The sequence below is a fragment of the Mobula hypostoma genome, chromosome 8 (assembly GCF_963921235.1).
Source record: "Mobula hypostoma chromosome 8, sMobHyp1.1, whole genome shotgun sequence".
Lineage (NCBI taxonomy): Eukaryota > Metazoa > Chordata > Chondrichthyes > Myliobatiformes > Myliobatidae > Mobula > Mobula hypostoma.
Window position 1 is genome coordinate 149,045,732 of NC_086104.1, and position 20,330 is coordinate 149,066,061.

Here is a 20,330-nt window from a genome sequence, read left to right on the forward strand (position 1 = left end):
GATGTGAGAGGGTGGGAGGGGAGGGGTAAAAGTAAAGGGCTGAAGAAGGAGGAGAGGATAGTGTAATAAAGGGAAGGAGGCGGGAAACCCTGAATGTTTATTTCCCTCCTCAGATGCTATCTGACCTGCTGAGTTCCTTCAGCACTTTGTGAGTATTGCACTGGGGCGATCTGCTTGTTTAATCTAGGGACCTTCCAAGCCTCCCTCCCCCCCCCCCCCCACTGCCAACCACAAGACTCCCCAGGCGAGTCACAGCTGTAACAAGAGGCTAACTCATCTGGCCTACTTTAACCTACAGGCCAGCAACTTCAGGGCAGACAAGATAACCCCAATGGAATTTCACTGTCCCACCATGAACCCAGGGAAAGCTGACAGCTCTCCAGACTTTGCCGAGACCCTGGGACGATCACTAATTACACACCCTTCTCCCCTTTGCAAGTCCAGTTTACTTTCATAGACTTACATACACAGAGCATAAAAGCCATGAAAATTAGCTCTCCATTCCAGGTGCTAGTGGCTGCTGGTTCGCAGGGATGTTTCAAGTCAAGTCAAGTCAAGTCACTTTTTATTGTTATTTCAACTATAACTGCTGGTACAGAACATAGTAAAAATGAGACGTTTTCCAGGACCATGGTGCTACATGAAACAATACAAAAACTACACTGAACTACGTAAGAAAAAACACAAAAACTACACTAGACTACAGACCTATCCAGGACTGCATAAAGTGCAGGCACTACAATAAATAATAAACAAGACAATAGGCACAGTAGAGGGCAGTAGGTTGGTGTCAGTCCAGGCTCTGGGTATTGAGGAGTCTGATGGCTTGGGGGAAGAAACTGTTACATAATCTGGTCATGAGAGCCTAAATGCTTCGGTGCCTTTTGCCAGATGGCAGGAGGGAGAAGAGTTTATATGAGGGGTGTGTGGGGTCCTTCATAATGCTGTTTGCTTTGTGGATGCAGCGTGTGGTGTAAATGTCTGTGATGGCGGGAAGAGAGACCCCGATGATCTTCTCAGCTGACCTCACTATCTTGCGATCCGAGATGGTGCAATTTCCGAACCAGGCAGTGATGCAGCTGCTCAGGATGCTCTCGATACAACCTCTGTAGAATGTGGTGAGGATGCAGGGTGGAAGATGGAATTTTCTCAGCCTTTGCAGAAAGTAGAGACGCTGCTGGGCTTTCTTTGCTATGGAGCTGGTGTTGAGGGACCAGGTGAGATTCTCCACCAGGTGAACACCAAGAAATTTGGTGCTCTTAACGATCTCTACGGAGGAGTCGTCGACGTTCAGCGGAGAGTGGTCGCTCTGTGTCCTCCTGAAGTCAACAAACATCTCCTTTGTTTAGGTTCTCTCTGGGAATGGGCTGAGCAGTGAAAGGTACGAGGATTCAGGAGAACTCCCATCATTTCCCTCATTCCCTTATGGCTCCAGGAACACAGAGGTATAGATCCCAAAGGCTAAGAGAGCAATCTGCCCCTCCATTTGGTGAGGTCAGGGCTGATCCTATGCCCCTCTGTTCTCCTGTCTAGTCCCAAAGGCCTTTGAGTCTCCTCTGTGCCCTGAAATCTACAGGTCTCTGTAGTGAATATCAGCATCTAGGGAACCAGTTGGAACGAGAAGGGTAGAGAAAAGTCAGTGCAGGGGAGCCTCGGAGTTCGTCCACCTAAACCGAGAGTGAGGTTGAATTGATCTAAGTGCCGGGCCAATTTGTAAAGATCGGGTATGGGCTGAAATGAGACAGCAGGGTCCAGGCCCCGAGTGTATCAGCGAGACAGGGCCCAGGTCCTAGTATGGGGGACAACTTGATGTTTGGACAATTTAAATGCCGGGCCAGATGGACTGAAAAGGCAGGGTGTCAGGACTGGGGGTCAGGCTGATTGGTGCTCGTCGTTCCGCGACACTTACTCTGCTATCTGCTTGCTTTCATTGTTTGCGGGATTTGTGATTTTTTTTTCCTCTCTCTCTGTGCATTGGGTGTTGGTCTTTTTTTTAAAATTGGGTTCTTTTGGATTTCTTGTTTTCTGGCTGCCTGTAAGCAGACAAATCTCAAGTGGAGCTTTACAATGCACTGTGATGAAATGCAGTCTTAAGTGTGCTACAATCCTTCTAACAGTGTCACAGAGTGTCTGTAACTGAAGATTAGTCATCCCATGAGTTACAGACAAAACTAAGCGCGTTTATTTTCATTTACTTTATTACTTATCGAAGAATTGTTTGGCCGGACAAACCCACTGGGATTACTACTTCGTGTGGCTGGCATTTCCACAAGCAGATGTAACACTCAATCAGTGTGATGTCTCTTTTATCGGCAGCTTACCACAGTATGCTTGGTCGTTCCACGAAAATGGTGCGGGACGAGCTGGTGAGCCGCGTCACTCGGATGTTGGCCTGTTACCGAAGGCACTGTGCCCAAACTTCGGCCCACGGAGGCCAGGTGAGACCCGGAGCCCTGCCATCTGATACTTGCACTCGGCGTGACTCGGCAAGAGGACCTATTAAAGCTTGCAGTGGGGATCCGGACCAACTGGAAAAATGGGCTGATAGATGGCAGATGGAGTTTAATGCAGACAAGTGTGAGGTGTTGCACTTTGAGAGGACAAATCAGGTAGATTTACACGGTGAACAGTCAGGCATTGAGGAATGGAGGGATCCGGGCATATAGATCCATAATTTCATAAAAATGGCATCCTTTGCTCTTGCTGTTGGAAGGGTCAGTTGATCGGTAATTGGGATCCAAGTTCATTGGTCATTGAACCTGAAATGGAGTTATTGGCTTGGGTTCTTCATATCAGGAGTCCATAATCTCCTACGTGCATTGCATGGTTCAGTTCTGGTTACTTCATTATAGGAAGAATTTAGAGGCATTAGAGATGGCGCTGAGGAGATTTACTAGGATGCTGCTTCGATTAGAGAGCACGGCTTAAGAGGGTGGGTTGATTGAGCTGGGGCGAAGGAGGATGAGAGGCAACGATAGAGGTTTACAAGATGTTTAGAGGTATAGAACGAGTGGAGAGCTAGAGACTTTTTCCCTGGTGGAAATGGCCAATATGAGGGGACATAATTTTAAGATGATTGGAGGAAAGTATGGGAGAGATTTTTTTTCATACAGAGATTAGTGATTGTGTGGAACATGCTGCCGGGGTGGTGGTACAGATAAATTAAGAGACTCTTAGATAGACAAAAGGATGAAAAAAAATGGAGGGCTATGTGGGAGGGAAAGGTTAGATCAAGGGTTTCCAACCTGGAGTCCATGTTTAATGGTATTGGTCCATGGCATATAAAAGGCTGGGAACCCCTGGGTTAGATTGATCTTTGAGTGGGTTAAATGCTTGGCACAATATCATGGGCCAAAAAGCCTGTACTGCGCTCTGCTGTTCTGTGTTCTATAGGGTACAGGCTGTTGTGTGTGTCCGTTGTTCGGAGATTACACAGAGTTTAGAAATCAAGGTGTGTGTTCTGAACTGGCCTTGATCACCTCTCCCCTTCCTCGAGTAAATCATACTCTGGGCATTCCTTTCTCAACTGGGAGCAAGAGTCCCAGTTAAGTGGGTTTGACTACTTTGAAAGGATGGTTGTTGGGAGGAAGAATATAAGCTGTAGCTAAGAGGCAGGGAGCCGAAGGCAAGTACAGTCTCAACCCAGGTTTACCCTGGACTTAACCCTGTAATGCCTGACGTGAATGCTTGATTTTGGCCTTCCTCCCGGGGGAGAAATGGCTAACCGAAGAGGGCATAACCTTAAAGTACTTGGGGAAAAGTACAGGGGGAGATATTAGAGGTAGTTTTTTTTCACTCGGAGTGCTGGGTGCATGGTGTCAGGGGTGATGGCAGAGGCAGATATATTAAGGACGTTTAAGAGTCTCAGGCACATGGATGAAAGAAAAAATGAAGGGCTCTGTGAGAGAGAAGGGTCAGATTGATTTTGGAATGGGTTAAAGGGCTGGCATCGCATTGTGGGCCGAAAGGACTGCACTGTTCTGTGTTCTGTGACTCTGATACTTTGAAGAGGAGAAGTTTAACTGCGTAAGAGTTGAAAAGGAGACCTGGGTCCCTCAGCCTAGAGGTCAGGGTAATTGAAAGCAACTGAACTAATGCTGATGCCTTACTCCCAATAGATGGTGATGCCGCAATTCCTAAAAGTCCTGCCTTTGTATTTGAATTGTCTGCGGAAGAGTAAAGTTCTCCTGGCAGGGCCAGATTCCTCCATCGATGAGAGGGTCTACCTCAGGCACATGGTTATGTCTATGGATATCGCAGAAACTAATGCCTTCTTCTACCCTCGTCTTTTGCCAGTAGTAAGTATTCCGGCTGTTGTCATGAACCCTGGCTGCCTTGAACAGTGCCTCCCACAGCGACGCTGGTGGTGTTCAGATTTATTTATCACGTGGACATCGAAACATACAGTGAAATGTGTCACAGACATGGGAAAATCTGCAGGTTCTGGAAATCCAAAGCAGCACACAAGAAGTGCTGGAGGAACTCAGCAGGCCAGGCAGCATCTATCAAAAAGAGTAAACAGTTGACGTTTTGGGCTGGGACCCCTCTTCAGGACTCAGTCTGAAATGTTGAGTGTTTAGTCTTTTCCATAGATGCTGCCTGACCTGCTAAGTTCCTCTAGCATGCTGTGTGAAATACGTTGTTTGCGTTAACATCCAACACACCTAGGGATGTGCTGGAGGCAGCGTGCAGTAGTCCCCACACAGTTTGCCCGTGTTGTACGTCCATAGTTCTCAGCAAGTCACGTCAAAATAAAACAATCAACCAAACAGGCCCCTTTCCCACCCACACACAGAGATAGTCCTCCATTCTCCAGGCTTCAGTCTTCTGAGATTCACCACCCACTGAATGAAGGCTTTCCTTCTTACCCACAACCGTTCCCGAGACACACTTCCCACCCCAACCCCAGTTCTATATACCTCCACTGCGGTATATCCTCTGACCCGAAACTCCGACAAAGCCCGTCAGAATGGTGCCTGCTTCAGTGAGGGGGTGTGGTGCACCTGGCCGTGACCGTCGTGTCCACCGACTCAGAGCCTCTCCTGCAACAGAGCTGCAGAAGTTAATCACATCTGTGGATGTGGGAAAGCAGAGGGACCCTTCCTACCTGGTTTGCAGTTTGAGAATCAGGTGCGAGAGGGTATTGATGGGAGAAACGATTGATATGAACAGCATGGGGTTATATTAAGTTGGTGGGTTCTCCTTAATACAAATACACATAGATACACACACTAACTCATGTACAAACCCATAATAATAATAAAAAATACTTTATCGATCCCTAGTGGGAAATTCTTTTGTTACAGCAGCAACATTTAAAAACACGCTTGGCAGTGTGCAGACTTAACTAATAACAAAATGCAGAATAATAATAATAATGTACCACTGTTCAATAATTGACAATAATACTATATGAAATAATAAAGCAGAGACTATGTACTATGATGTACACATGCATGCATACACACACGCATGACATGCACACAGATACATGCACTGTTCAAGGCATACACATATGTGTTCTCCCTTCCCCCTCCCCTCTCTCCCCTCCCCTCCCCTCTCTCCCCTCCCCTCCCCTCTCTCCCCTCCCCTCCCCTCCCCTCTCTCCCCTCCCCTCTCTCCCCTCCCCTCCCCTCCCCTCTCTCTCCCTCCCCTCTCTCCCCTCCCCTCTCTCCCCCTCCCCTCTCTCCCCCTCCCCTCTCTCCCCCTCCCCTCTCTCCCCCTCCCCTCTCTCCCCTCCCCTCTCTCCCCTCCCCTCTCTCCCCCTCCCCTCTCTCCCCCTCCCCTCTCTCCCCCTCCCCTCTCTCCCCCTTCCCTCCCTCCCCCTCCCCTCTCTCCCCCTTCCCTCCCCCTCTCTCTCTCCCTCCCCTCCCCCTCTCTCTCCCTCTCCCCTCTCTCTCCCCTTCCCCCCCTCTCCCCTTCCCCCTCCTTCCTTCCCCTCTCTCCCTCTCCCTCCTTCCCCTCTCTCCCCCTCCCTCCTTCCCCTCTCTCCCCCTCCCTCCTTCCCCTCTCTCCCCTCCCCATCCCTCACTCCTCCCCCCTCCCCATTCCTCACTCCTCCCCCCTCCCCCATCCTTCACTCCCCCCTTCCCCCTCTCCCTCCCTGAACTGCAGCACGAGCTGGATGGGGGCCAGGCATCCTTGCCACGGGCTGTGCGATGCTCCAACAAGTGGCTGTCAGCCAAGGGCGTTTATCTGCTGGAGGACGGACTGAGCCTGCTCCTGTGGATCGGGATGTACGCGCCCACTGAGTGGATCCAGAATGTCTTCGGGGTGCCCTCCTTCAACGCAGTGGACTGTGGTGTGGTCAGTACTGTCCGTTAGACCAAGTGAATAGAGTTTTGCTCCTCCTCCTCCTCTTGTCCCTGAGCTGCCCCCATATGGTGAACAGAAGTGCAGGAGTAAGCTGACCGTCCCTTCAAGCTCACTCTGCTGTTGGATAAAATAATGACTGATCCAATTTTGCCCTCAACACCCCCTTCATTCACCCTCTCTCCGTACCCTTGACTTTGTTGTATTTTAAATATCTGTCAGTCTCCATCCAGTTCAACGATGCCACCTCCACGACACTCTGAGTAGACAATTCCAGAGGCACAATGCCCAAGGAAAAAATGCCCTCTTAAATGGACAGTCCCTTGCTTTGAAAACGTGGCTTCTTGCTATATGATCCAACAGGGATTCTCATGCCCGATTCTCAATAATGTCACCTCTTGCTCTTCTATACTTCATACCCCTCTTTATTGTTTAACCCCTTTATCATGATAATCAAGCTGACATACGCTTCTTAAATATCAAGACAAAACAGTACACTACTCTCCAGTTCAAATCCAGCCAGTTCCTTGCATACTTTCGATCTGTGCTGAGTTGAGCGTCGAGCTAGCAACTCAACCTTGTAAAAAAAAAGACAAACGGCAAACATTCCGCCCAAGAAGCCACAAGGCATGAAAAGGAACAACAACTCTCCCGGTAAGACCCAGGAGGTGCTGGCTGTGAGTTTTGATTCATCCAGTGTTAGTGTCTACAGTTTCCTGCCCTTTCTTCCCAACTGTCTTCTGTTAGTTACTGTAACTACTCTTCATCTTGTGCATCTGACCTTTAGTGTGGCTTTCTAGGGTTCATATTTACGTGTTTCTATTTATCTGCTGCTCTGTAACATGGTCTACAGTGTACTGGGGTGAGCACATTGAGGAAACTCTATTCTGGTTTGTACCAGAGAACTGCAACCATTGAAACGGGCCCACCAGCCCACTGAGGCTGCGGCGAACATTAAACACCCATTTACACTAATCAATAAAACGTGGGATTGGAATTAGGCTGTCCGGCCCATGGAGTCTGCTCTGCCATTCCACCATTGGTTGTTTTAGTGTTAAATGGAGCCTGAGGCTGTGGGGCTGCTCTGGGCGTTATGTCTGAGGACTCACTTTTATTCTGAATGCTACTTGCTTACTTACATTTGTGGTTGCCTGTAAGGAGATGACTCTCAAAGTTGTATGATGCATACATACTTTGATAATAAATGTACTTTGGATTTTAATTTATTATTCCTCTCAACCCCATTCTCCAGCCTTCTCCCTGTAACCTTTGACACCCTTACTAATCAAGAACCTATCAGCTCCCGGTTTAAATATACCCAATCATTTGACCTCCACAGCCAACTGTGGCAATGAATTCTACAAATTCGTTACCCTCTGCTGAACAAATTCCTCCTCTCCTCCCAATAAATTCCTATTTATTCTCTCCTCCCACTAAATTAAGTGCAACCTCAAATTTTCAGTCATCTTTTACTTCAGTTCATGGAACCACTTCCTCCATTCACCTCCTGAACTTGGGATTGGGTAGTTTGTTTAAATTTGGACATGATCTTCCTCCTCCTCGTGTCTTCCCCTCCCACTCTTTGCCTCTTCAAGATATAGTGTCCCAGGTCTCTGAACCTTTTGTGGGCGTATTGGTGTTTCAGTGCAGGTTTTGCCCCCTGGGGAGGGGCTCAGACAGAAGGAGGCACTGCATCTTCAGGGAAACATTTGGTTCAGTGAAGCCCCTTGCTCTGTTTCAGGGCTCCCTCCCTGTGCTGGATAACACAGTCTCCCGACAGACCCGCGACGTCATCGACAGGATTCGCAAGGAGAGGCTGAGATTCTTGAAGGCAAGTTTTGTTTCCTGTTCTAGGATATGGGACCAGAAGTTCGGAGAGGTTACATGGAGGTAGGGGTGGGAACAGGAAATAGGTTGGAGGGAGTAGAACAGTTTAGTGGTTGGGATAGATGAAGGTGAGGATGCAGGTCGGGCTTTGTGGAGTCTCCTGGCATTAGGTAGAGTTTTACAAGGTTATGAGAGGCATAGATAGAGTAGACAGAGAGTATCTCTTTCCCAGGGTTGAAATGTCTAATACCAGAGGACATGTATTGAAGGTGAGAGGGGGTAGGTTCAAAGGGGATGTGAGGGGCAAGTTTTTTTTTTGCTCAGAGTGGTGGATGCCTGGAATGCACTGCCTGGTATGATGGTGGAGGCAAATGCATTAGAGGCTTTTAAGGGAAGTTTGGACAGGCACATGGATGTGAAGAAAATGGAAGGACATTGACATTGTGTAGGTGGGTGGATTAGTGTTTGGGTGTTTTTGATTTGCTTTTTAGCTGGTTCAGCACAACATTGTGAAACCTTGCCCCCTGCACCAACTCTTCAGCCACGTATTTATCTTCTTACCCTCACTGGCGAGTGGGACAGAGATTACTGTCGGTGAAGTCCTGCTTTTTTAGTTTCATTTCTAGCTCCCCGTGTTCTCTCTCTTCAGGACCTTATCCCCTTTCCTAGCACGCTCATTAGTACAAACGTGTATCACATCCGCTGGCTGCTCACCCTTCCCCTTGAGAATGCTGTGGACTCAATCGGAGACATCCTTGACCCTGACACCTGGGAGACAACATACCATCTGGGTGTCTCTTTCTTGTGCACAGTATCTCCTGTTTGAATCCTTATCACCAAAGCTCTCTTCTTCTACCCCTTTTCCTTCTAGCCATAGATCTGGTTGCTGCAGATTTCCCCCAGTAGTATTCAAAGCAATATACTGCATTTGTTATTGAGGGGAACGGCCACAGAGATGCCCTGAACTGGCTGCTTATTCCCTTTCACACTCCTGATGGTCACCCAGGTAGCTGCCTCCCAGTAACTCCCATCTATCAACCCCTCAGCGTCCCAACCGATCTGGAGCTTAGCCGGCTTCAGCTCCAGTTCTCTAACCAATCTGCAAGGAGCTGCAGCCGGATGCACCTCTCGCAGGTGTAGTCATCAGGGCACGGGACGTCTCCCCGACTTCACACATCCTGGAAGAGAGAGACCCAGTGCCCTGGCTGTCATTCCCACTGCTCTACCTGAGCGGTAAGAACGAGACTTTACCAGAACGTCACTTTAGCCTCTGGTCACTTTCTCGGCCTCTGCTCGAGCCAAGGCTTCAATGTCCCCCTCCACACACCGACCACTCACACAATGGCTGCTCCATTTGAGCTTAACCTTCTTATTGGCAGCTGCTGCCCAATTAGTCAAACACTAAATAAATGAAACCTGCTCTTTTAAAGCTCTCCTGCTAGTCTGTGAAGTGAAATTTCTCAAGAGGTGAGATAAACCCGTATGGTTTTCTACCGTCACTAAGGAAGGGCAGAGCCTCCTCACACTTGGAAACCCTGCATCCTCCAGATATTAATGAGAAATCCCCAGCCTCACATACTAATGCTCACTCTAACTTGCTTTTCCAGTTACTCATCGTGAAACAGTCGGATATTTCAGAGAGCCAGTTCCAGCAGTTCCTGGTTGAAGACAAGAATCCCGGCGGGGGGGCTGCCTACGCTGACTTCCTTTGTCACATTCACGTCTCGATCCAGCGTTCCCTGCAGTAGCGTCTTCCTTTGTCACCTCAGCTTAAATACGCCAACAGGCCTCGCTCATCCCTTCCTGCCTTCTGTTTATTCTCAACTAACAGGAACGTAAATAGAGGAACACACACAAATATTGAGGCTCAAGGCTAGCTCTTCTTTGACTGACTCATTTTCTGGCACTCCGAAGTCTTTCCCCTGCAAATCAGGAAGGCGAGGGAATCTTCAACACCTGTCCAGCTAAGTGTGTCCTTCATCACAAGTTCAGAGCATCACAAGGTGCTCTTGTGATTGGCACCTCAGTCTCCATCCTGAATGTCATTCCATTCACCGTTGCGCACCACTGTGACTTGCCTAGCTCCTCTCAAACCAGCGAACTGAACCGCCCAGGAGAACACAAACCTTGCTGTCGTCCAGCTGCTCACCACCTGTACGTTATAACATGGCCACTGAGTAGATGCTCTTCTGCACACCGCTGTTGTAACGTGTGGCTGTTTGAGTTTCTGTTCCCTTCCTGTCAGCTTGAACCAGTCTGGCCATTCTCCTCTGAGCTCTCTCATTAACGAGGTGTTTTCACCCACAGAACCGCCACTCAGTGCATGTTCTTTTGCTTTTCTGCACCATTCTTTGTAAACTCTAGAAAAGGTATCTCCAACCTGGGGTTCACGGCATAAAACAGGTTGGGAATCCTTGCTCGAGGTGCAGCCTCACTGGAGTTTGATGAAGTAATACAACTTCATGACTCTTAAACTCAATGCCTTGGCTAATAAAGTCAAGTGTACCATATGCCTCCTTTACTACCTAATCAACTTTAAGGGAGCTTAATTTGACACCATTAACCCTGTATCATCCTTTTACTTCTGATCTCCTAAAGTGCAACCCCTCATAGTTGGTACATCCTACTTAAAAACTTTCTTCAACTAAATGTTAAGTTCCTATCTTCACTAGCCAGCTTTTGGCAGGCTCCATCTATCGCCCACGTGCATCTCCAAACAACTGGAGACTATTATTTATTCACTTAGATTCAAGGCGGAACAGACTCTTCCGGGCCCCCAAGCTGCACCACCCAGCAATCCCCCGATTTAATCCTTGCCCCATCACGGAATAAGTTACAATGACCAATTAACCTGGGTCTTTGGACTGTGGGAGGAAACCCACGCAGTCATGGGGAGAACGTACAAACTCCTTACAGGCAGCGGTGGGAATTGAACCTGGGTCGTCGCTACTGTGCTGCCCCTAGAGACGCGTTAGAGGCTGGATATCTTGAGCAACAAACACACAAAGTGCTGGAGAAACTCAGCAAGCCGGGGAATGAATTTATTTCCCTCCATAGACGCTGCCTGACTTGCTGAGTTCCAGCGTAATTTGTGTTTGTGTCTCTGTCTGTTGCTTGAACCAACTGTCCAAACTACGGGCAATCCCTAAAGAGCTGGCCATCCTGGCTGAGGAGCATAATGACTGAGTGTGTGATTTATTGTGGTCTCCAGGAACCTGGCCAATCAGAGATCCATGAAAGAGAAAGACTACATCCATATAAAACATATCTTTACCTACAAGAGTTGCTCTAACACTTCCCCTGCTGTGGAATGTACTGTCTTGTGTGTTGGTCAGTACACTTACCCAGTTTGACTTTAGAGCCTTTTAATAGTTGCAACATTATGGGAATCCCAAAGAATATTCCACAAAGAAAAGGGCATTCGTCAATACAATGTATGTACAGTCAATATATTGTACAATATCAAATTTGCATTGTATGCAATATTTAAAAAAAAAATTCCTTTGATACACCCACTGGACACTTAGAAAGAGACCTTTACAGTAACATAGCAATACCTCATCCCAACTTAGTTTTATTCTATGATTTTATACAACATGGCTTTGGTACCATTGCTCTTACTGGAAGATTTGATGTCACATGATCTAGAACAGAGGCGAGACTGGGTGGTTACCAACAGGACACCTTATGGCCATTCCAATGGTCTTGCAAACCTCATAGGAAGAACTAGGTGTGAAGGATACAGTTACATTAAGTAGAGAAACTGGACTCCCCCATTTTACAGTAAACAGATCAGTGACTACAATAACTTGTCCAAATCACTGCACTTCGATGCTGGAATACCGAAAACCAGTAAGCTCTCATGGTGAAGTGCAACCATTTGGAATTTGTGTTTACTCTGATTCTAGTCAATTGAAAACTTGGAAATTAGCAGAGGCATGATTTGTTTTGCTGTTAGGTCTGCAAACTAGTCACGGGCCTGGAATTTTGTTTTACATTAAACCCCCAACCCTCAAGGTGTTCACAAACTTCTGTGGAGGAGATCAATTCATCTTTGACCTGGTTCGTTGTCCCACCTGTGTGCTGACCTTTTAGGAGCAACCTCCAATAGACGCTGCAAACCAAAAGGAGCCATCGCCAGGGGCAAGGATCCAAAGAGCACATGGGCCTGGAGTTTGCAGTGACAAGTATTTTTATTTTAAGTGGGAAAGCTTAAAAATATCCTTGTTCTGAAATCAATGAACTGATTAAATGACATGGCTAGCTGGTAAGGTGCTGGAGGAACTCAGCAAGTCAGGCAACAGATGCGGGGGTGGGATGGATAATCGACATTTCAGATCGAGACGGAGTCCAGGTGAAGGGTCTTGACCGGAAATGTCAACTGTCCATTTCCCTCCACAAATGCTGCCAGATACACTGAGTCCCTCCAGCATCTTGTGTATCGCTCCAGACTTCCAGCCTCTGCTGCCTTTTGTGTCCAGCTAACTGGTAGCTAATTACTATTGGGTTGATTGTTTTTGAGGACTTTTACTAAGATTTTAGCTGAAAGACTGGTGGACATTATTGAAATGAAATTATTTATTGTACTTCAAAAAGGTTTTACTATTGGAAGCCCTGGTTGTAATGAAAACATAGCAATTCTTAATAATTTGTCATCAGGAGCAAAAAGAACTGTTAAGAACCCTGTGGTTGTTTTTATAGATTTGGCTAAAGCTTTTGATCCTGTGGAGATAAAGTAGGGTCCTGGACAGAAGCCCTGTGTGTAGAAATTTTGTTATTAGTTTAAAATCTTTACACGGTTTTGTGTAAAATATGGGGAAGACTGCTGAGGATACTCACCTTTGTTACTATCAGAACTAGTAGCATTCATTAGGCAGTTAAAGAGAAGCACAAATTACCTGATCCTCCACACCTGCAATTGGTGGTGTCTCCAAATAGATCAACACAGAATCAATGAAATGATCAAAACTTTAATTATTTATCTATTATTCTCACAGTCAATGCTAATCAGGAACAACTAACTGCTCCAATGTTACTCCAGTTATTTACTGCTGAACCACTGCTCTGGCCCTGAGCAATGATTCTTCCTCCTAAAGAAAAAGCGGAATGTTGCAAATTTAAAAAAGAAGATTTTATTTTGAGTTTTGCGCTGTAAGTGGTTCTTTTAATACCATGCATATGTTCTAACCTTTATTTCACCTTGTCTTGAACAATTAAATATCATTTTTATCTCCTGGATTGCTGACTGTGGTGTCTTCAAATCTCAGATTATTTTCACGCTTAGGAAGTCTGAAAGTATCTTCGAGACTCTTTAATGCTGAAGGGAAGTTTTGCTGAAGGATTTGCAGAGAACCAGTCCTGGCCAAAACTCTTTTATTAGACATTGATGGAGTTTAAAAAAAACATATCTTAGTGAGTCATAACAGCACAGAGTGTTATTAGTCCTTTTGGCAGCGCTCGGTTCTGCTGTCTTGTACAAAGGATTGAGAGCTGCGCTACATGGGCTGTGTAAGGGTCAGGGCTAAAGCGTGGACCTTGCTAACCTCAATTACACTGGTTATAAATTGCTTACTGAGGAGACCTCCACAGGAATCTGTCCCAAATACAACAACCCTTTATCTTACTGTGATTTAAAACCGCCTCCTTGCATGCATGGTATAGAAGTGAGTCAAATTTCCTGACTAATAACTAGAAGCTGGTGATGGCTAGAATTGTGCTGATCTGCTCTGGATTTTCCCCTCACAAAAATACATATCCAAAGGGATGCAAATGTGGACAGTCTGAAATGTGTCAGTTCATTTTTAAAACAAACCCTTTCTCAAGTGGACGCCCCCAGTCTAGCCTTGGGCAGCTGTGGACAACCGCTTGACAGCACCCCCCCCCCCCCCACAGGCACGACTGTTTCCAGGCAGTGACTCTGCAGTCCTGCCCACAAAACCATTGCTTCACAATGTACGCAGGGTCAACTCGGAAGCCAAAGTCAAAAAATACCCCCAGCATCATTAACTTTAAATATCTTAACAGAGGGCACTATAAACTAGTGGGTATATCCAATTGCTTTGGCTTCTCGAGCAATCTGTTCCAATGTTGAGGAAGTTTTATCTTCTTCCACTGCTTCAATCCTGAAGGAGTCTCTGACATTTAAAAACTGCTAACACGACTGAAACTCTTTCACAGATAAACATATACATCCTGATGTATGCTCCATACAAATGTACAGACATGTAAACTGGTGCAACACATTGAGCAATTTACACATATCGCTTTGGCAGAACAAAAAAAAATTACCAAGTTCAAAACTCAAGACAATTAGTCGTCGTATTACAAGCCACTCTCCCGCCAGAGGAGGCACAGAGGGGTTGAGAGACCCTGAGTTGCCAGCAGGGGGTGCCGTAACCCCGCAACTCATGTTGTCATGCGCTGTCATGGTCGCCATGGGGAAATGGGAAGGATCCGTTCATCTGCCAAATACCAGGAAATGACTTTGTAGTGACATCCATCCCATTTTCCTGGTTATAATTCTCTTTCTGCAGCACCATTGGCCACAGGACAACTGCTGTAAGGCCATTGGCCTTCCTATGCACTGAGCCCCGATGGTGCGACTTAGGCAGAGCAATTGTTTCTTTCCAGCCAAAGAGGTTCATTCGCAAGTGGTCCAGACTCTGGACCAGACAGAGACTTGAGCCTAAGAACCCAGATGGTTCAGAAATGCTGGTGTCTGCACCGCACACGAGAATATTAGCATCTTGCTTATGACCCTCATTCCGTCGAGGCACGGGTGTCTAACCAGGGTACATGTGTGGAGTCTCCATTTTTGGCCCAAGACCAGGGGAACCATGAGTAGGCAGAATTTGTTCCTGGCCTCCCAGTGGTCAAAGGTAAGGAATTCCAATGACCTCCTTCATCCCCAAATGCCAGGGGTTAAGGTCAAAGGCCTGTTGAAGAGCAATCACATAGTAACTTGCCATAGAAAGCATTGGGCCAGAGGAGACATGGAGTGACCACAACAGCCGGAATCTGGAGAGCAAACTATCTGCTGGAGGAACTCGGCTGGCTGAGCAGCATCTGCTGGAGGGAAAGGAATTGTAAACATTTGATGCAGGGCTTAGATCTGTAATGTTGGCAAATCCTTTTCCTCCTACAGGTGCTGCTCAGCTTGTTGAGTTCTTCTGGCAAGTTGCTTGCTACCCTGGCACGGAGGGCCCAAGTCGGGAAGGCTGGAAGCCCACTGGAGTGGCCGGGACGATGAGCCGGAGAAAGGGCTCAGCGAGTAGGCCCTTCCTGTTTCAATGAAAAGGACCGGCCTTTGAACAACTCAAACGGGCTTTGGATCCTTTCCCTCCTTACCCCCACCTAGCAACTGCACGTAACTCACCTCAGCTCCTCCACCGAAAACGATGGGGGCTATGTTCTCCTAGTCCAGTGGAGATCAAGCCCGCACACTCAGGAAGGACATCCCTGACACCCCCGCCTTCTATCAGTACCATCTCCGCCTTCCATGGACAACAAAACACAGTGACCTGCCTTGGCTCGCAAAGCCAGTGGCAGCAGCCGTTCTGAGCATGGCACGATCCCACCTGCATGGTTAAGGGTGGAACGCTGGAAGAAAGGCTTCCCTTTGCCCCAAAGCAAAGGTCCATTAAACTCTGGGAAGAGGGGTTTGAATGGTCCGATTATGGACAGCACCACTAATGTTTAACATTCTAAGTCTCCAACCAATCCAAATGTTGCCCCACTCTTTGATCTTAGCTGGGCTGCACCCTTTGACCTTGCCAGCTGTGGGAAGTGCCCTGAAGGACAATATTGCTCAGGTGATGATCAAGTCACCGCCTGATAAGTGTGCTCTTGGACTATCAGCTCAGGGGCAACTTCTCAGGTGAGTGCCACACTGCGAAGATTCAACCTCAAGGTTGAACATTACTCAGGACAGGATATTGCTACTCTCTAGCTGTTGAGAAGGAAGCATCATTGGTTCATAACATTCACACCACCATTTGAGATCTCAACTTCATAGGAAGGCTGCAGCTCAGACATCCCTCCACTAGGTGTCAGTAGATTCGTGACAATCCTCCGCACACCACTTCTTTACCGACACATAGGGTTCGGACCTTGCCTTGAGAACCCTGTAATGCTGGAGATATTAGTGAATTTCCAGCGTGACAGTCCAAACAGAAATAGGCAAAGAATCCCTGGCGAATAAGCAACCATATAAGTAGATGCTGAAGGAAGCACTTCTGCACCTCTCATCCCAGTGTGTGCTCAGCAGCCTGACGCCGTGTGGCTAGGCCTCGTGGGAAACATGTCTTCTTTATCCTGCCCTCAGACTACATTTTTTATTTACACAAAGCAGCACTGTTTCGACTCTCACTGCGTTACCAACTTTAAAAATGCCACTAATTTCTTTACATCCAAGTTAAACCTGAGATGACAGCGAGGAGGCAATTTGTCCCAAACTGAGCCTAATTTCGCGGGCGACGTCAGGCGACTGTGGGGGTCTGGCTGGCGCTGGGCGCACTGTTGTTCAAGTTCACGTGAGGCGGGAGGCTGGAATTTGCATCGGTTGTGTTACTGAAGGCGTAATCGTGCGCCTGAAATAAAGAACAGAAACTCAGTGGTAATTCAAGAGCAAACCAAGACAGATAATCTGTAAATGAGTGTAGAAATGGTAAAATGCTTTTATTTATTGTCATGTGCATCAGAGTACAACAAAAAAAAACCTGTTTTGTGTGCCATCCACACAGATCATTTCGTCCCCTCAGTAAGTCATGGTTGTACTCAAAGCAATTACGGAATGCAGAATCTAGTGTTAGAGAACGTGCAGTGCAGGCAGACAATAAGGTGGAAGGCTGTGCCGAGGTGGATCGTGAAGGCAAGAGTCCGTCTCATTGTACATCTGGGGGGAGCAGGTGAGAATGTTGGGGGAATGAAAATCGGGATGACTGTAAATGGGAGGCTGGTGGTCAGCACAGGTTCTGTGGGCCGAAAGGCCTCATTCTCTTCTCCCCCTTCTCCTCCCTTCTCACTTTTATGATGCAAATCTGAAATAAACTCATGAGGTCAGGCAGCACCTTGGAAAGTGAGAGAGTTGCAAAGAGAGGGAGACAGGTAGATAAATAGAGGAAGAGGGTGAGAACGAGAGACACACACACAGGGAGAGAGCGAGCAGGGGGGAGGGGAGAGGGGGTGGAGGAGAGAGGGCGGGGGAGGGGGAGAGCAGGTGGGGAGAGAGGGGTGGGGGAGGAGAGGGGGGTGAGGGAGAGGTGACAGTGGGGGAGAGAGGGGTGGGGGAGGAGCGAGCGAGCGCGTGGGGAGAGGAGAGGGGGAAGGGGAGAGGGGGAAGGGGAGAGTGGGTGGGGAGAGGGGGTGAGGGAGAGGGGGAAGGGGAGAGGGGGAAGGGGAGAGTGGGTGGGGAGAGGGGGTGAGGGAGAGGGGGAAGGGGAGAGGGGTGAGGGAGAGCAGAAGGGGAGAGGGGGTGAGGGAGAGGGAGAGAGGGGAAAGGGGAGAGCAGGTGGGGGAGTGAGGGGAAGGGGAGAGGGGTGAGGGAGAGGAGAGGGGGAGAGGGGGAGAGGGAGGGGGAGAGGTGGTGAGGAAGAGGGGAGAGAGTAGAGGAGAGAGTGGGGGAGAGAGAGTGGGGGAGAGAGGGAAGGGGAGAGAGGGAAGGGGAGAGGGGAAGGGGAGAGAGAGTGAGGGAGAGAGGGTGAGGGAGAGGGTGGGGAGAGAGTGGGGGAGAGGGGGTAAGGGGAGAGTGAGTTGGGAGAGGGGGGAGAATGAAGTAATGTCGAGTTAAAACCTTTTTATCAATTTAAATTTTAATCTCAGTACTAATAGGGTAGAATGTAAGCAGTGATTGGTCTGGCCCGGGAACTATTCCAAGACCAGAGGGACTTGGTGTAGTTGCTCAATGATTCCTAAAGGTGGCAGCACTTGCAGATAAAGTAGCACAGGACACATAAGAGACAGCAGTGCTGGAATCTGCATCAACATTAGGTGGGTGTATAATATATGAACAAGAGAGTGGTGGTGCGTCCTTATGAAACATCGGTGAGACTGCAGATTGGATATTGTGTACTGTTCTGGGTCACCACACTATGAGAAGGGGGTGATTGCAATGGTTCGTTTGTTCGTTATGTGCCGTGTCGTATGACCTAGGTCATGATTGTTCTTTGCAAATTTTTCTACAGAAATGGTTTGCCATTGCCACCTTCCGAGCAGTGTCTTTACAAGATGGGTGACCCCAGCCATTACCACAATCTTCAGAGATTGTCTGCCTGGCATCAGTGGTCACATAACCAAGACTTGTGATACGCACCAGCTGCTCGTACGACCATCCACTACCTGCTCCCATGGCTTCACGTGACCCTGATCGGGATGAGGGGGGGCTAAGGAGGGACTATACCTTGCCCGAGGGTGACCTGCAGAGGGAAGGGGTACCATACACTTCCTTTGGTAAAGACGTATCTCCACCCTGCCGCCCCCAAATGGAGACGATTCACCGGGATGGAGTTATGAGCAGAAAGTGAATAGGCTGGGTTTATTATCTTTGGTGCAGAGGAGCTGAAGGAGGGCCTGATAAAAACATGCAAAATTATGAAAGGCTTAGAGAAGGTAGATATCAGCAAAAATTTTTCCAGAGGATTGGTACCTAAGACAGGAGAGCACAGGTTGAGGGTGAAGTTGGAAGGATTATTGCGACAGAGTGCAGAATAGACTGGTCCAGCCCGTCGAGTTTGCTGCCCAGCAATCCCTGGATTTAACCCTAGCCTACCCATGGGACAATTTATAACGACCAATTAACCTACTCACCAGTACGTCTTTGGACTATGGGAGGAAACCCACTTGGTCACGGGGAGATTAGAGGGAACCTGACGAAGAAGAATTTCCCCAAGATGGGCGTGACTCAGCACGTCATGGAAACCAGCCTCTGCTCCATGGATTCTGTCTACACTTCTCTCTGCCTCAGTAAAGTAGGCAACAGTATCAAAAACTCTACCCATCCAGGACATTCTCATGTCTCCCATCAGGCAGAAGATACAAAAGCCTAAAAGCACATGCCGCCAGGCTCAAGGACAGCATCTACCCTGTTAAGTCAACTGAATGGGATCTCCAATGAGATAAACTGGACTCTTGACCTCATTGTACCTTATTGTCCACCTGCACTGCTCTTTTGTCTCTAACTGCTGCACTGCTCTTTTGCATTCTGTTACCGTTTTCTTGGTGAACTGTTTCATGAAATGATTGGTATGCATCATTTTTCACTGAGCCTTGGTATGCGTGACAACAGTAGAACTCAACTTCCACAACAGAATCAACAAGATCATAAGGCACAGGAGCAGAATTAGGCCATTAAGCCCATCAAGTCTGCTCTGCCATTCCATCATGGCTCTCTTCACCCCCTTCTCCCTGTAACCTTTGATGCCCTTGCTAATCAAGAGCCTATCGAGCTCTGCTTTAAATATACCCAATGACTTAGCCTCCACAGTTATCTGTGGCAATAATTTCCACAGATACACCACTTTCCAGCCAAAGAAATTCCTCCCCATCTGTTCTACGGGAATGTTCTCCTATTCTGAAGCTGTACTCCCTGGTCCTAGACTCCTCCCATGGCAAATATTCTCTCCACATCAGATTCTATCGAGGTCCTTCAATGTTCAATAGCTTTCAATAAGATTCGCCCTTCTTCTTCTAAACTCCAGTGAGTGCATGCCCAGAGCCATCAAACACTCCTCATACATTAACCCTTTCATTCCTGGGATAATTCTCATGAACCTCCTCTCCAATGCCAGCACGATCTTTTTTTAGATAAGGGGCCCAAAACTGCTCACAATACTTCAAGTGCGGTCCGACCAACAGTAACACCTCAAAGACTCACCACTTTGCAACTGGGCGTGAATGAGAGTTAAAGCTCTACCAGGATGCTGCCTAGTTTAGAGGCTGGATAAACTTGGCTTGTTTTCTCGAGAGTGCCCGGAGGCTGAGGGGAGATCTGCTGGAGGTTTCAGATTATGAGAGGCAAAGATATAGTGGACAGAGAGTATCTGTTTCCCAGGATTGAAATGTCTAATACCAGAGGGCATGCATTGAAGGGGAGAGGGGATAGGCTCAAGGGGGATGTGAGGGGTGTCTTTTTACTCAGAGACTGGTGGATACCTGGAATGCACTCCCTTGTATGGAGGTAAGGCAAATACATTGGA

The 20,330-nt window shown here is 47.8% G+C and overlaps 2 protein-coding genes across 4 annotated transcripts in view; one reads left to right on the top strand and one right to left on the bottom strand.

Annotated features, from left to right (window-relative positions):
- The window catches only part of LOC134351038 (protein transport protein Sec24C-like), an 80,190-nt gene extending 70,291 nt beyond the window's left edge, over nt 1-9,899 (top strand). For both annotated transcript variants that reach the window (XM_063057029.1, XM_063057028.1), the window contains 5 exons: nt 2,317-2,438; nt 4,119-4,298; nt 6,115-6,306; nt 8,054-8,143; nt 9,747-9,899. In XM_063057029.1, coding sequence (XP_062913099.1) covers nt 2,317-2,438; nt 4,119-4,298; nt 6,115-6,306; nt 8,054-8,143; nt 9,747-9,887 — 725 coding nt within the window. In that variant the 3' untranslated portion in view covers nt 9,888-9,899. The remainder of the gene's footprint in view (nt 1-2,316; nt 2,439-4,118; nt 4,299-6,114; nt 6,307-8,053; nt 8,144-9,746) is intronic.
- Nucleotides 9,900-9,939: 40 nt separating this feature from the next.
- LOC134351039 (G protein-coupled receptor kinase 5-like) overlaps nt 9,940-20,330 on the bottom strand; it is a 227,338-nt gene continuing 216,947 nt past the window's right edge. For both annotated transcript variants that reach the window (XM_063057030.1, XM_063057032.1), the window contains one exon: nt 9,940-16,727. In XM_063057030.1, coding sequence (XP_062913100.1) covers nt 16,617-16,727 — 111 coding nt within the window. In that variant the 3' untranslated portion in view covers nt 9,940-16,616. The remainder of the gene's footprint in view (nt 16,728-20,330) is intronic.